This window comes from Anticarsia gemmatalis, chromosome 11, assembly GCF_050436995.1.
Source record: "Anticarsia gemmatalis isolate Benzon Research Colony breed Stoneville strain chromosome 11, ilAntGemm2 primary, whole genome shotgun sequence".
In the NCBI taxonomy this organism is placed as follows: Eukaryota; Metazoa; Arthropoda; class Insecta; order Lepidoptera; family Erebidae; genus Anticarsia; species Anticarsia gemmatalis.
The window spans coordinates 7303160-7319633 of NC_134755.1; the positions used below are offsets into that span (position 1 = coordinate 7303160).

General features: G+C 36.9%; 2 protein-coding genes across 4 annotated transcripts in view; one reads left to right on the forward strand and one right to left on the reverse strand.

Moving 5' to 3' along the window:
- The window catches only part of Atg16 (Autophagy-related 16), a 153262-nt gene that overhangs the window by 113611 nt on the left and 23177 nt on the right, over nt 1-16474 (reverse strand). The gene's annotated exons all lie outside the window — the stretch shown is intronic.
- Nucleotides 1-16474, forward strand: part of neo (ZP and PAN domain-containing protein neyo) — a 50551-nt gene that overhangs the window by 28510 nt on the left and 5567 nt on the right. For both annotated transcript variants that reach the window (XM_076120278.1, XM_076120279.1), the window contains 3 exons: nt 12200-12598; nt 12886-13046; nt 14487-14688. In XM_076120278.1, coding sequence (XP_075976393.1) covers nt 12207-12598; nt 12886-13046; nt 14487-14688 — 755 coding nt within the window. In that variant the 5' untranslated portion in view covers nt 12200-12206. The remainder of the gene's footprint in view (nt 1-12199; nt 12599-12885; nt 13047-14486; nt 14689-16474) is intronic.

Here is a 16474-nt window from a genome sequence, read left to right on the forward strand (position 1 = left end):
AACATGAATTTCCGACATAGTGCATCCGTGTGAAATCACCTGAAGGCTTGAAACTCGTGTAGTACTATTCAGAAATACACCTTGTAAATAGACTAGAGATTTAATAAAGAATTGACGTTAGATGGACGCGAGAGTACTATGAAGACATAAAACGCGTGAGGTTTGCAATAAACATGCCACTGCAGTGCGCACACGAGACCAATAAACCCTTTTCTAACATAGATACGTATAGATCAATAAACTAGTTTTATAAAAAAATATACAATTAATTGGTTATATTCATTGATAAATCTTTACGTAATATTTCATACAAGCATCAAAATATCTACTCGAAATACTACAGAACAGCTCACATAAAACTATTCGGAGTTTATAAATTTGGTCAGTGAAGAGTTTACAACACGTCCGTTACTCTTAGTCCCCATGCGCACTGAGTGATACAAACGTTGTACCAATTACAACCGACATCTAACGCGGTGTCTTTACAAATCTCGTCATTTTGTTCTTCAAAGCCGGCGTAGCATAGACTCTATCTACACATACCACATTATGTTCACTTCCTAATTCCAGTTGCAACCAGACTAACGGTCTACAGTAACGAAATTGAATACGACAGCGGAACACAAGAGATAAATGCACGCTAATCGATCTAAAATATTATTGTGTAATGATCAGCGAGAATAGAAAACATTCGGAATAGAATCCAATGCATAATTTAATGTTAACATCATTAATCAAATTGATTGTCGATTGTATTAATAGTCCACGAGATACTTCATCTATATTCACTGATAGGTTAAAGTAGTAACCGATACACCCACGGTAGCAGCTTTGATTTGAATCCATAATTCTCAGGTCTTGAAGAAACATGTCTGATATTAAATACTACATTGGCATCGCTCTTGACAGTGACTAAAGTTTAGTAGTTGCACTAACTATGCCTCGCTTCCTGCGCCTGATTAGGCTATCGTTATAAAATCTATTGGCTGTTATTATAACCGATATTCTGTCTCTATAAATAGAAATAACAGGAAGACTAATGTAGCAAAAGCAATTTACAAAGAAATCAGTCATGCGTTTGACTTAAACGCAATTTTATTCTATGAAATATATACATTAATTTTCAAGGCTAGTAGGTCATCAATAAATAATACTTTTATTGTGTCTATAGTAATAGTAACGACAAGAAACTTGAGAATGGCAAAGCTTGGTTGCAATATAATAAGCATTGCTATTGTGTAATAAATCTTTAACGTACAATGACAACTGGCATGCCACAATACAATGGCCAGTGCCGATGTTCTATTGTACAAATTGTGGAGCACGCGCCTAATGTGATTCAATCTCACCACCTCGTTTATATTGAGGCGTTAACTATTATTACACGGCGAACTAGCTCGATCAATGAAAGCGAGATTTATTACATCTGGTGTTTTTACATGTGCGGAATAGGTATTGCGAATTCGATCCTGCGGACACCCGTAAAGCCACAACGCAATTTTCCGCATGTACCTACTGCTGTGAAGATTGAAGTGAACCTGTAAATCGAATCTATCACGTGCGTGTTGCTGTCATTACGCGTGCGCCGTGTGATTTCCTTGTGGTCGACAATTTTGTACCAAACTCAAAAAGACCACACTCGAGACTTAATCATTTCTTCAATACCGGTCATTGACATCATAAAGTAGAAACACTAAAACCAAAACCACTCTAACAAAGTAGTCGTAAATAGCCTGATGCATACTCACCGTAAGGTATTAACTGCACCTTGTCCATAACTTGGATACCAATTTGCATCCAATTCGTTTCTATACCTCATTATCATACATCATAACTCTTCAGGGTTTACTGATTCATATTTCATCCGGTATCGAAGGATGTATCACTGACGCGATATGAGATTGTATTTACGAGACCGGGTCGCGTCAGGCTGCTGTACGCGTATAATACGGAATCGATCTTCCCGTCGTTATTGCGATCCTAATATGCACACAATATGGTACAATCTTCGACGATCGTACGACTACGCAGTGAATTCTCATTACTGGTAACAGACAGTCCTTCCGTACTACGTAACTGTACCTTATGATCTATACATTAATGAAAACTTCATCTCAACAAAAAACCAACACTCGTTGATGTCTTTTACTCGTAGTAAAACACATCAACGAATACTCGTTTTGAATGATGTTTTGCACAGTAAGACTTACATTAGTCGCGTTTTTATATGTCATCAAGGCAGAAGTAGCTGTATATTTTGAAATAGCTGAAAAATATTGACGATCTTTATCACTTTGTTCAAGTCGCACATTCATCAAAAAAATACTTTGTGACGAATTCGATTTTTCTGCGTATTGACGGATTCTGAGAATGATGAGGAGTGAAAGGGTCGGCACAGGCGCGGTCGCGAACGCGGCGAGTGCTCGTGCGCAACCCAGCGCGGCGCCTACCGTTACATTGCACCACTTTACCGGACAGTTAACTTCAGAAGCGCCTTCTGATGACTATTAACCAAATTATCAAAAACAAACTGAAATACTGACTAGCTCTTGACCCGTCACCGGGCGACAATAAAAAAGGAATAAGCATGATTGTAGCACTTAACACGGCCAATGAGTATGTCGTTAGCGCTGTCCTACTATGTTCTCGATGCCGGTTGTAAACAGTGTACCCGTCATCGTCTGTCACGGAGGCATGATAGATGGCGGCATAAACAAGTGATATTACCTAGTTTGGCGGGTGCAGATAAAGATGTATATCGGTGGGGTCTCGGCCATGTGTGGGTATCGGTAAGGCCCGAGTTCGGTAGTGTCACCGGAGGCGGAGACGCACGGCGACTGTCGTGACCGACGCGCGTGCGCCGCTCTTGTCATGCGCTACTTGTGATTATCATGTCTAGCGCCTGCGTCACGGCACGCCATTGTTGTACCCGAGACACGACACAGGCTTTTTGCTAGTCGCGACATCAAAACTCAACTAGTTCAGCCGCGAAATAAGGTTAATTAATAAAAACAAAAAATATATTTTGTGTGTATAAAAAGCGAATTGCCTTCCGATGACAATAGATGGTCACAATTTTTAAAATGAAATTATTCTTTCTACTTAGGATACAATATAATCTTTTTATGATTGCTATCTAATTCATTTATTGAATTTTCTTTCCTATTACTATTATATTAACAAAATTCAGAACTCACCACGCATCACGTAAGCATTGCAATGGTATTAGTAAATAATGCGTAAAATATAGGTCTAGGTTAATGAAAGTTTCTAAATAGAGTTGCGCTACTGATATTCGTGTAATTCCGTGGTACACATCTCGGGAACGAAGTACGCGGGTACGTGGAAGAGTGTGCGGCCGCCTCGACCTCCGCGAACGCAATAATTGAGCATAGAAATCAAATTACAGATGATTGATGATGCCGTTACCGCACGACCGAAGCCGCAATGACGCCCGCCGACCAGACCGTATCATTTGCGTAATAGGAATTCGACAAAATATACAACACTCACCAAATTTTTCAAATACATACTTTCCTTTCTATCTTCATGTTTTCATTTAAAATCATTTTGAAAATAAGACATTTTAAACGAACACCACCTGATTTTCAGAGAAATGTGGAATTAAAGTCTCGCTTCTAAATTCTAAAACTTTTGCGGCATGATGGAATCCTTAACAAATTGCAATACAGGTGTAATAGTTTATTCAACTGAATTATAATAAATACTGACAAAAGTTGAGATTAATTCGTAACCAGGCTTTCGTCAAACGGATCGGTTCTTAGGTCAAACGTGAACAAACTGGTGAACAAATCAATCGCTTTAGAGCAAAGCGGTGAGATAGAATGACATCTGTTCAGTAATTTTACGAGATAGGCAATATAAAATCATTAGAGGCAATAAATGTTGGAGCAACTTACGAACGTGATGCTTTATAACGCCGTTTGAAATATTACAGAGGCGACTCGTATGCGTATTCACATACGAATGCTGGAAATCGTGTTGAATAGATGCGACAACTAACACATTTATGTGATATACGATAGACTTTAATAGCAAAAGCCCTTCTGTTGAAATCAAAAGTTTTTTCAGTTATTTTGTAGTAAATTTAAAAAAGGCAAAGCAAAAGCCATCACAGATTTACATTTGATGTTAAAGCAATTGTGCGAATATAAAACTCCGAAGAACTACTCCTTAATCGGTCATTTATATACAGTAAAAAATCTTGTCTTTTTTCCATAGCGAAAATTAATTAAGGATTATTTAATTGAATCAATTGAACATTAGTTACGTTAGACATAATAAATAAATCACGCGTAACATTTATTTATAAATTTTATGTCGGTTAATATCTTGAAAATAAAAGGTACCGACGACGGAGAGCAAGTGGAACGTGTGCGAGAGAGCACCTCGCCGACGAGGCCCGCGGCGCCGCGTCCACGACCAAGTCTCTTCTATTATTAACATTTATTGCTTTATTTCATTAAGAGTAAAAACAAATCTCACTTATTTATGATGTACCATCAAATTTAAAATTGCCCGATATCATTCAATGTTTATTTTCCCAGCAAATACGAGGCATAGGAAATTAATTGTAAAGCACCAGTTACTATTAATTCCGGGCATTATATTTTTTTTATTGATTACTTCTTGTCTGGAACGTCATTCAACCAATTCTATTCCAAATAAATTTTTGCGTTATTGACTAGATACATAAATTCTTTACAATAATAATAACACGGATAGAGTCAAAAAAGGCTGCAGTTTTAACTTTAATCGAACTGAGAAATAAGGTAGAAATAGTACGGTACTATGTTAAATAGTAAAATGAGGAGAAGAAGTCGAACCGGTCGAGTTGGCGTCTGTTAAACAGGTGCGAACACGGCTGGAGCCGTACATGGATGTGACAGGACACAAACCAGTATTAGGCGAAATTTACGAACCACCTCCAGGCTGCATCCACGATAAAATAAATTTTAATGGCACAAATCGATACTATCAAACAGATGAATCGTCGGGCGACCATTTAAATTAAATTGAATGCAAACGGTGTTTACGTAAACTCATTGGTATCATGTATCTGCATTAGCGTCCCTGATACGTATCACAAGATACATGGGAAGAATGTCATCAACTTAATTTTTAATGTTTCAAACTTACAATAAAATTTGTTAAAATGAAACGTTACAATATTTATGACTTGCACGTCATTTACAAAGTGGGTTACGTAGGTACATATAATGATTTGTTTTGACACTAAATCATAATTAGATTTGTATTAACAGTCTCCAAAGCACAAAGTGCCAACGTCATTTTAAAATATGATGTACTCAAATTAATGACCTCGGAAGCAGACGAAATCGAAAATGAAAGGAAATTATTTTAAGCGCAGTCATTCACTATTATATTACCAACAACGGCTCTATGTATAAAAAGAATATGAAAAACTAAATTGTCAGCTAAACAGAGAAAGCGCATGTTTATGTTTAAAGTTATTAAATAGTTATTTCAGTAAATAGACGTACGCATATTCAACAAGTAAGCGTATCATTAAGTTATAAAAATAAATGGCAATAAAAAATGTTAAGACCTCAAAAGTAATCAAAGGCAAGCGAAGACGTTATAGAATGTAATTGCACACAGTACCACAAAGGATGATGTGGGCAGAAATAGAAACAAATTGCAATGTCGCACTCGATAATACGCGGGGTGACCACATCGCGCGATCATCTAATAGCCTGCATTACGAGGGTCGTGTAGCCCATACGTGCATACATTAAAATAAATAGAAAGATGGCAATTACGGCATGTCTTCATGTACTTTGTATTGCACGTAAACTCGTCATTGTGTAAATAAAAGACACGGATGCACTGCAAACCTACTTCCGATTGTGCTTCGAGTCTTCACTGCCGCGAACAATGTTACAAAATTATAGGATTTAAACTCTAGTCCCTCATTGGGTTAGCATGATTAATCGCGGAGAAAACCTGGGCGGGATTATACGTTTGTAATTTAAGATCGCACGTTTTACACAGTACTGATCATTAGTAGAGTCATTCTGAACACGATCGAATGATTTTTTCAAACAAAAATTAGTTAGAAAATCATGTAGGTAAGGCCATGATGCATCAAGATTACACGCATTATACATCTGATTCGCGTGAGCTTGATATATTACCTTATAGATTGCACGTTCATGCCATTGTTTAAAGCAAGTTACTTAGTATAGAGTAAAAGTAGATAGCGCAACCATTTCTGTACCTTATAATTTCACTGGCAATAAATAAACTAAAATTGGGTAGCTTTTCTTTATTAGATCATATTATACGTGATGTATGTACTTATTATTAATGATGTTACTACAACCACAAAAATATAGTGTGTGGCTGACTTCGGTGCCGCCTTGTAAATGGGATCTCTTCAATGAAAATTTATTGCTAGTAATTGTATCTCTTTATTTAAATAGCCCATAGAATCGTTGCAAGACCACGAGTTGTAACGAATAATAAAACGATGCAATTTCCACCTGCCCGCTGGAATGTGAAGCCCCGAGGTACATCAAGGAAAGTGGTCCAATATCTCAAATACTTTGAACGAGCAGTGGCCGGTCACATGCAACCGTTCATGTGTGATTTAAAAAATACCACTTTGGATAGGTCTCAAAGTCCCATTTCAAATGCATTATTATATTTACTTTTTCGTTTGTATCGTTGAGAAAAAGCGAATTTTAAACATTTTGATTGCACAAAGACATTTCACGAGTTGATTAAAGATATGCAAACGAGCTTTCGATTTGCGACAGAAAGACGAATCACAGAGGCACGCTTGTAGGCTGCTCGTGTCTTAATTGAACAATTTTAGAATTAACATTATAGTGAGATAAATCTAGTCACGTAGGCGGTGGTAGCAAGTTGTGTTGTACTACTGATCGGGATCAGAGAAATCGAGATTCTCTCATTAATGTAAATCGTACTGGCAGACTCGCTTGCGCATCATCAACCCACTAACCTCTCCGAGGAGGACGTGTCACAACTCTGCCTTATACATCCCTCGCTTACTTGTATTTATACCTAAAACGTGTTTGCCTTGGCCAAGGTAATGGTTTCTAATATTGAATTATTTATAATGAAGACTACTCATCTTACTTTGACGTCTTTAAGTTAGTAATAAGCCAATTATGTGTGCTGCCGTGCTTGCCATGCAAAGTCAGTTACGTTATTCAAACGACACGAAGTTGAAGAACCTGTTATTGTAATGAAACTGAAGGACTCAGTAAATTATAGTACTTAGTCGAAAACTATCTATTCCTTAAATAACTACGAGTACTTAGTATTGTCCTACCTCCTAGTGAGCGCCCTTTTAAAACAAAAGTCTTATGAGAGTATATACGCCATAAATGGTACGTTATTTATTTCTGTATTGTCTACATAAATGTGCGGTAGACTCTAAACAACAAAAATAAAGTTTTGCTGCTGTCTCCGAGGAGTTCATAAATTTCGAATCCGTGAGTCAGATTATCTACTAGTTATTCATTTGCCTGCCAAGCACGTGTAATCATTAGAGCCTATGCATCGCCTAAAGGGGTAGAGTTCTTTGCAAATGATTACCAGTAAGTCGTTAAGACTAATACAAGTGAAGTTTATGCGCACATGTGCATTGTCTTTTTTTTGTTAACGGATTTACGCTCGCAATTTAACATGAGAGAAATTCATTGCATGTTATAGGGCAAGGAGCAAGTAAAATAAATTGTTTTTACATGAACAAGACCATAGCCGACTCTAATAAATCGATCGGATTTCTCGATTGTGCCGGGGCGTTACTTACTTTATAACTACGACCGAACTAATTTATTTATTGATTTATTTTGGATTGTTTTATTCTTAATATAATAGGATCAATTCATTGAATTATTGTAGAAAAAATTAATAGATTTTGTAAAAGCAGACCATGTTAAAGGTGATTTATATGTCGCAGGCGTGTCTGGTTTCATATATAGGCAGTGAACAATGAGCGACGTTGACGCCTGATCGCCGACTACCGCCTTGTAAGGGCGGGGTGTCACAATCCCTGCCGTCAGTCGCAGCACATAAGGAAACCGCCACCCCATTAGAGAGAGACACAACAAATTACAATTTCATTCAATGTAAATCCGCGGAACGTTCTCTTAGCGATGCTAATGGCTGAACTTAGACACGCCTAATAGTTTACAGACAAGCGGATTAAGCCGTTCTGCTTCCCATTGTGTTCTGACGGGCACGTCAGTCTATATCGCGCACTGCCGTCGAAGATATATTCAAATAGCTTCTGTAATTAGCTTTAACGGGAGTCTGCTTTTATTACCGCTACGACGATAAGGTATGCCAACTACGTGAAACATACTATTACTAAGTTGCATAGCATGGTAATTATTGCGACATAAAACTTAACGTTTTCGATTTATGACTCATAAATTGCACTTGTTTTAATATAGGTGAGAAAGTTGCGTTGTATATGTAATTATTCGTTGTAAAATATAACTATATTTAACATTTTACTGTACCTCATTAATACAATTAACCTAATTAAGGGCAAAGCTTACTGATAATTTAGTTCATTAGTTATATGTTACATATCTCGTCGTCATTTTCTTTTAATGGCTTCTACAGATAATAATTTGAATTAACTTGTTATGGGGTTAACTTGAAACTTTATAAACGTTTTAAGACGTACTTGAAGATACGATTAAGTATCTCGATATAATTCCGTAGATTAAATATCCAACAGTGTTCTTTCAACGCCATTTATATAGATGATTATAAAATAATGAATAGCACGAATAGCTTTTAAATCTAGTACTATTAAATATACGAGTTATGCTACAATCTTGTTTAGAACGTTAAGAAACCGAGATATCAAATTAGTAATGGCTTTATTTATGAAGTATTTATTGATACCGCAACGATAGAGACATATATTACTTAAAATTTATAATTAATAAAACTTTGAACCAAGAATAGGCCACAGGTGCAGAAAAACACAAACGCAGATACCATTTATGTGGAACGTACGTACTTATAAAGCAAAGATCGGTGCGACAGATTACTTATATAGGCGTATCACTTGTAAAGCGTACAAGAAAACGAAGACGATACCCATAGTGTGCCAACCAGTACTGGTATGGTGAAACGTAAATAGCAGGTTGGAGGCATCCGCCTCATTGAATGCGCTGACCCCATCTGATCGGTGCTCCAAGCGGGCTGAGCGTGCGCCCGCACATTCGCAGTGCCAATGTCCACCATGGGAATTTATCGACAATAATATCAATATATTTTACGGTACGATGCGTCATACCCTTTTTTAAACCAGAATTGTACAATGAGCTCGCTTGTTTCGAATTATTTATCATATAAAATCATCCTAAGTGGTGTCATAGCCGCTATAACTTTAAATTCAATTAACTAAATCAAGGTTTTTTTGTGCTGGCCAGTACGGCCATAACGAAAGTTCTCTGTAGTAAATTTCTAATAATAGAAGACAGAGTAAGGTTCTAATTAGGAACGAGTACCATTGTGAGTGTCTCGTAGTAAAAGGTTGACCTACTTGGCGAAAGTTAAACTGTACAGATGCTTCCGGCGCGCGACCTTTGTATACAGGTCAATGCGTTATTGTGATATTCCCGTGTGCGGTTACGTGAGATTTCGTCTTTTCTCCAAGCATTCGTGTTAGCATATTTCTATCCAATAACATTGTCACCTTAGAAAGTTAAATATAGTCTCCAATACACTAGGAGTTACTAAATTCTTAAGAGATTTACGACATTAAATGAATCTCAATAAGCTTAAACCGTTAGCATGGCCATATAATACCAGAGTGTGAAATTTGTGTTAAAATATAGCTGTGTTAATTCATGGCTCGTTTGAGCTGGACATGTATTCAATGGGGAGCTTTTTAAATGGCATCCTATTATAAAGAACATTATGTCGCACGTGCAGTACTATTAGCGTGCTATTCTTACATTCTAGGTTAAGCTAAGTGCTAGAAAACAAGATACGAACATATAACATTGAAGTGTTCATAAATGAGATTAAAACACCGTTTGTGATAACGAATAAAATAGAATACTATGGCGTAGTTTTATGTTAATGTCGTTCAAATTAATTTAAACTTACATATTCCACAGCTTTACGGCATTTGCATGTACTTAGTGGTGAAAGCTTATAGATGTTAATAAGCGTTATATTAGCAAATAATGATAACTATGGTAACGAAATGCCTTTCTCTAGAACTGTTCTGTGCTTTAACATATTTTACACGGTTTACCATTTTGATACCCGTTGTAAATTTGGCGCATAATGTTGAAGTGATCTGTGACGTGCGAACGCTTTCACGTAAATTGGAATCGATCAAGCTTACCCGATGCGCCCTAGACATACCAACAGTTTGCCACGACCAACACTCCTGTTATTTCACGCTATTGACGCCGACGCCCGTCCCTATTTATTAATACTTTGTTGTTTGAACTTTGCCTGTGAAGACCATGACAAATAACACTTGACTAGCCTGCATCCCGTTGTAATGTTTATTCTAAGAAATTGTTAGACACCGAGCACGAAATCATTTTTAACAGAGTCATATCTGATTCGGTATTTACTTTCCAGTCACGTCTTTAAATGTAAAATGATTTCAATAAATACCACTTCTCCAGTATTAGTCTGTATTAGTAAATAAAATGGTACATAAGATATATTTAAATAAACTAAAATGACACCAGTAAGCTTTATAGGCGCGTAATTCAATTTTCATAATGGACGGGCAGATCAAATTAGTTTCAGGCCGTGAGCGACACGAGACACGACGCATGAAATGAATTAGGTTTCCTTGGGCGGTACCATTCAACCGTGCGTAAGCTGTGATCGCATCGCGCTAGCACATAACACAAGTAATTACTATTCTATAAAGTGTAAATCCAATTAAAAACATAAAAAATAAGCACGTAATCAGACATTTAAAACATAAATGGTACATTGCCAGAAGATTATAACGAATTTCAAGAACTCGTTTCGTATCTGTTCCCACAATATCCATGTAGACGGTTTATTAGTATAAAATTGCTTTGATATCCGTGTTAAAGACCTCTAAGAGAATAAAAGTGGAGGTTGTTCATCAAACACTTTACACGCGTTTTATTTTAAAGTACATTTTAACATTTTGATCTGCAAACCGATCCTATTCAGGTTTATAAGGTTTGTGAATATTTGTGATAATTTTGTTAAAATGCGAGCTAAGCTACTCCCACACCATCTGATGTTTTATTTACATATTCGGTATAGAATACTTTTTATTATATTTTTCTTTAAATATGTTCCGCTTCACATTCTTTAGAACATTAAATCCGAATGTATCATCAAAAGTACGTAGTATAACTACATAGATAATTGGCAGTTTACAAATTGAAGATAATGCTATAAGAATTTTTTCACACTACCATGTGAAAGCGCGACTAAATATTTCCCATGACTCACACGGACCGTGCATTTTTCAAAAATATTACTAAAGTTTATGATTGTGTAATGATACGTCTAACGCAGTTCACTCAGTGTACAACTACGTGTCTTATGTTACTATGGCGCTATTGCGAGTTAATTACAATGAGACGGCAATCATTAAGCTAATGCCCTTAGACGGCGTACATAATTGTTTCTCCTTTTATTCTTGTGCACATCACTTCATGCTGACTGAACGCATCTACATGCAATGCGAGATAAGTGGTCTTTATATCACTCATCGGTATAAAATATAAATGTTAATTGAGATTTGAAGAATAAACACATTGATTGCAGATCTGTGAAATAAATAACCACATTTATTGAACCACTTAACGTAAGTTAGGAAATGCAATTTAAAGATAGGATCGATTCGATCTGTAATGGAAAATCCTGTGTCATTTTCGTACTAATATGGAAGAAGACACGAGTTCAGTTGTCGCGCTTAGGCCACAAATTGTATACAAGCACGTATCAGTAGAACACATCTCATCGATAGCTCCGGCAAACGATGCTCGATATGGCCGTAAGATATTGAGCGATTTACCCTATCTAGGAAGAATGGTTGCGTGCATAGCTGAACGACTTTATATACTATAATTCTAGAGCTTCCCATGCAATTACGTACTTAAATTGCCATAAAAGTTTTTTAACCAACACTTTTCTCTTGTTACAGATAACGAATGTTGCCACGGCCCCTCTCAGAGAGTACAATGCGGTTGCTACTCAGTATAGTGTTAGTGGCGTGCGCTGCCGAAGCTGCAAAAAAGTTCGAAGGGACGTTACGATCAGCAGCTGATGCACCACCCCAGGACAATCTTGCCATAGAATCCGGATCCCCGGAGCCAGCAGTAGTTGCTGCTCCAGAAGACTACAAGAATCCAGGCGCTCCACCACAACCTCCACCTTCAAACCCTGCTTCAGATGAAGCAGAGGATTCCGGTGCACCTGTACCAGAGACAGCATCAGGAGGTGTTCCACCTTCTGCTCCAAGCGGAGTGTCAGCTCCATCTGCACCCGCTAACTCCTTGGAAGAATGTGATCCAGAGATGATCGGATTTGAACTTGTCACCGGGTAAGTTATCTCAAGGCTTTTAATTGGCCAGTTATAACGACCAGTCTACGAGCAGTGTAGTGACCGATAATTGCGCGAGTAATTAAGATTATTAAGTCGACGTAACCAGCCGACAAGTGAAGTTATCAAGATCCGACATCGCTCAGGAACTGACTCGGTTAAGAATTTCTATAACCAGACTTGCAGTACCTAGCTACCTAGTCGGTTTATAAAAGGCTAATCAAATTAAGTCGAGTTTTTCAACTTATGTAAGTGGATTATTAACGTGTAATGTTGACATTGTACAGATACGTGTTCTCCGCACCGTCTCACATCTTAGACGATATCCCCGGCACACTTATGCTGACCGACTGCCTAGAGCAGTGCCAGGCCAACGATACGTGTCGCGCTGTCAACTACGAGACTGGTCTCTGTGTTTTATTCAGCTCAGACGCCGACCAACTGCCTGGTAAGTTCATTTATTGTACCGGTGTTCATTTTTCTGATTTACATTTACGAAGAATAAGGACAGATAGAAGCTGCAAAAATTCTAATGTAAATAAAATATTCCAGTATCTATCGTCAAAATAACGCCATCGATCAAAACAACGATTCATACATTGCTGTATTAAACAATTAATAATACATAACTTATAGTTTACCGCTAACGAATATTGACAGCGTGTTAACGAGTTCATAACGATCAAAGATAAATCAATGGTAGTTTTTAATAAACTACATTCGAAATATCTCAACCGAGACTATGAAAAGCAGTAATAAGCGCCCATGCATCAGAAAAAAGCAACAATAACGGCATAGATAGATGCGTGTGTTGGTGTATGACTAGTATAATCGGGACACATAGCAGGTGGTAGTGTAATGGCGCCACTACTCTCGTTTGGCCGACATAGAGGTGTGAGCTCACAAACAAGCGAAGCGTTCCGATTTTTTGCTTGAACACATCATTTGAATGCCAATAACGGCATGACTATGCTCACTCATCACGCCTTATTGGGAAAAAAATACTCTCACCGCGAAAAGGAAAACATGACCGAGTGTATTTAACCACGAGTTAGTGGAACGCGCTTTGACCTCATAACTATGAATAGAACGTTCTTAATAGACACAATAATTTCCGCTAATAACAAAAAAAGGTATCACGAATTCAGCCGTGTTTACTATTCAATAAATATTGGTCACGAAAATAATAGTGTGCACCCATTGTAACATTTTAGAGCTTTTTAAATATGCACGCACCTAACAAAGTACAAAATAAAATATGATTATCGAATCCATAAATTGAAACCTCAGAAAAGTTTATGTGATTGTTTAGCAAAATGCGAAAGCTAAGTCTAAGTTATGATACAAACACAGCGTGAGAAAAATATAATTATCAAGTAATTTGAATAATAAAGTAACCTACCAAACAAAATTACATTCTTTGATATAATTGGGCTGTTGAAACATAAACTTAGAATCAGTTTATGACATAGCATAAAAAATAAAGTCAGCATTTACGGCAATAAACATATATTATGATATACATATAGCGCTGGAAACCAGGTGGTGATTAAGGGTCGTATTAAATTAAGCTGTACTGAAATTCCAGCAAAGCCGTCAGTTCAAGGAACTTAGCGATGAGATCCAATTATGGAAGCACAAATCGCTTCGGTCGACTCGGTGTGCGGATTTTCAAATTCGTTAAGGTTGAACGCCTCTTCATCCAGAACACGTGCGTGAGCATGAAGAATTTAATGATGACACGAGCGCCCCCTTGATCATATTTATTGCTTAGGAGTTAGGTGTTGTAATTGAGCAGAACCAACACTAAACGTGAACCCGCACAAAAGCCGTAATTGCGTCAATAACTAATTTATTACTGGAGTTTATAAGTGTATTTTCTCTGCAGGTGCACTGACCAAGTCACAATTCCCCGTGTTCACGATATACGCACAAAAGTCCTGTCTCGGCGTGCGTCCTTGCGAAAGAGCGTGGTGTTTCGACCGCGTGCGTGGCTACCATCTGAAGGGACGCGGCAAAAGGACACACACAGTTGGCTCCAGGCAGATGTGCCTTGACCTCTGCCTCGGAGAAAACGAGTTTGTTTGCAGGTTAGTTAAATACCAAACATTACTCACAAACTACACCACTACACATCGTCTCATTTACACTTTTTAATTAACCCCAAATATGTATAACAACTTTACTTTTAGAGTTAGATTGACCCAAGCATAATTGAAGGATGATTCATGAGTTATCTGTTGCTTTTTTATCGAAAGTTAACGAAAAAAACGAAGAAACAAGCTTTTAGGTTTAAAATCAACAAACGCATTTAAGACGAAGCAATATCAAAATTAAAATTTTGACATGACCCCAAAATTAGTATACTATTTATATTTTTACATAAAACCAAAATAAAAGGATGCGATTATATTTGTTAAAATAGCATCTATCCTTCTGAGGCAAGTTTTTGATACAATCACAATAGAATTTTATACTGCCAGAAATAGTCAAGTCATCGTTTTGTTATCGTATTTCCATGTATCCAAAGGAATGCAATAAGAGAATAATTATCTCAACCGAATTTGTAAACACGATCGTTGTACAGATTAACTCGTTCTCAATTTATCTACGTGAAGTTGTAACTCCAGATCAACTTCATGACTTTTAAATGGTAGCGTGTTAATCAGGAGGCGATGTTCCCTACGCACGACATGTATCAGACAACTTCTTGTTTCAATACATAGAAATTTAAATAATGCATGACTGAAAACATAGGCATTCTAACAAAATGCTTTAGGTGCATATTTACATTTAGTTATTAAGTTATGTAGACAAAGGTTTTAAATTGCAAGTAGAGCGTAGTATGGGCGGAGTGAATCATGAATGACCCGCGAGCACTGTTGCCCTCGACACGACCTATGCGCGGTCGTACAGACACTTATTAGAATAGTATTAGTGCAAACAATTTAAGAACAATATAATGTGTATCACGATTTGAAAATATATCTTATTAAACTGAATTTCGAAAATATTTTAGTTCTTCGAGTAGGTAGATCGATGGGTAGATAACAGGGGCATATTCAAGTAATATAATTTTCCAAGCCAGTGTTTTTCTAGCTTAAAGCTTCAAATAAAGAATAACTTTGGTAAAAAAACGTATGCTTAGGTGATTGAACTGGCAACTTAGAAGCTGAATGTTAATGATTTTATATTATTTCATTGTTAATGATTCCAAATAAAATAGCCTTTAATAGAAAGGAAATATTTCACTGCATTGAATAGCGACCAGCAATCTAAGAGTTAATTAACGATCCGATGGCATCACGGCGTAATTGTTGCTGCAATTAAAATTACACAAGGGATTTTTAAAATTAAATAAACGTTAATTGCTTCAATGTTGATTGTAATTAAAACGGCCGGTAGCAATATAATACGGTTTCAGATAATAAGCGATCACAGTTATGAAGTAATTATTCGGATGAAGAGATATAAGAGGAATATGAAGCTCGAGAATATATATTATACGGTATATTCAGAAGATATCAAATATTCTGAAACTAAACTATGCCGCAAATAGCAGTTTGCATTAGGAGAAGGCCAGTCATTGTTAGCGTTGAACTTAGAACATATAGATCCCTGTGTTGACTTTTACAAAAACGGTGGGAAGCGTGAGAATTTATCCTGGCTATACTGGTGCCATGACAAACCACATGCAAGTTTGCATGTTCTTTAATACTCAATTTAATAATATCCTGTATAGTGTATGTATTAGTATGTAAAAATGTACTAATGATGGACACATTACTGACGTTGATATTTTCCACTACAATTGAACTAACAAGATGTGAAAATACACGTATGAGGTCATGACTCTGTTCCCTTCAATCAGATACT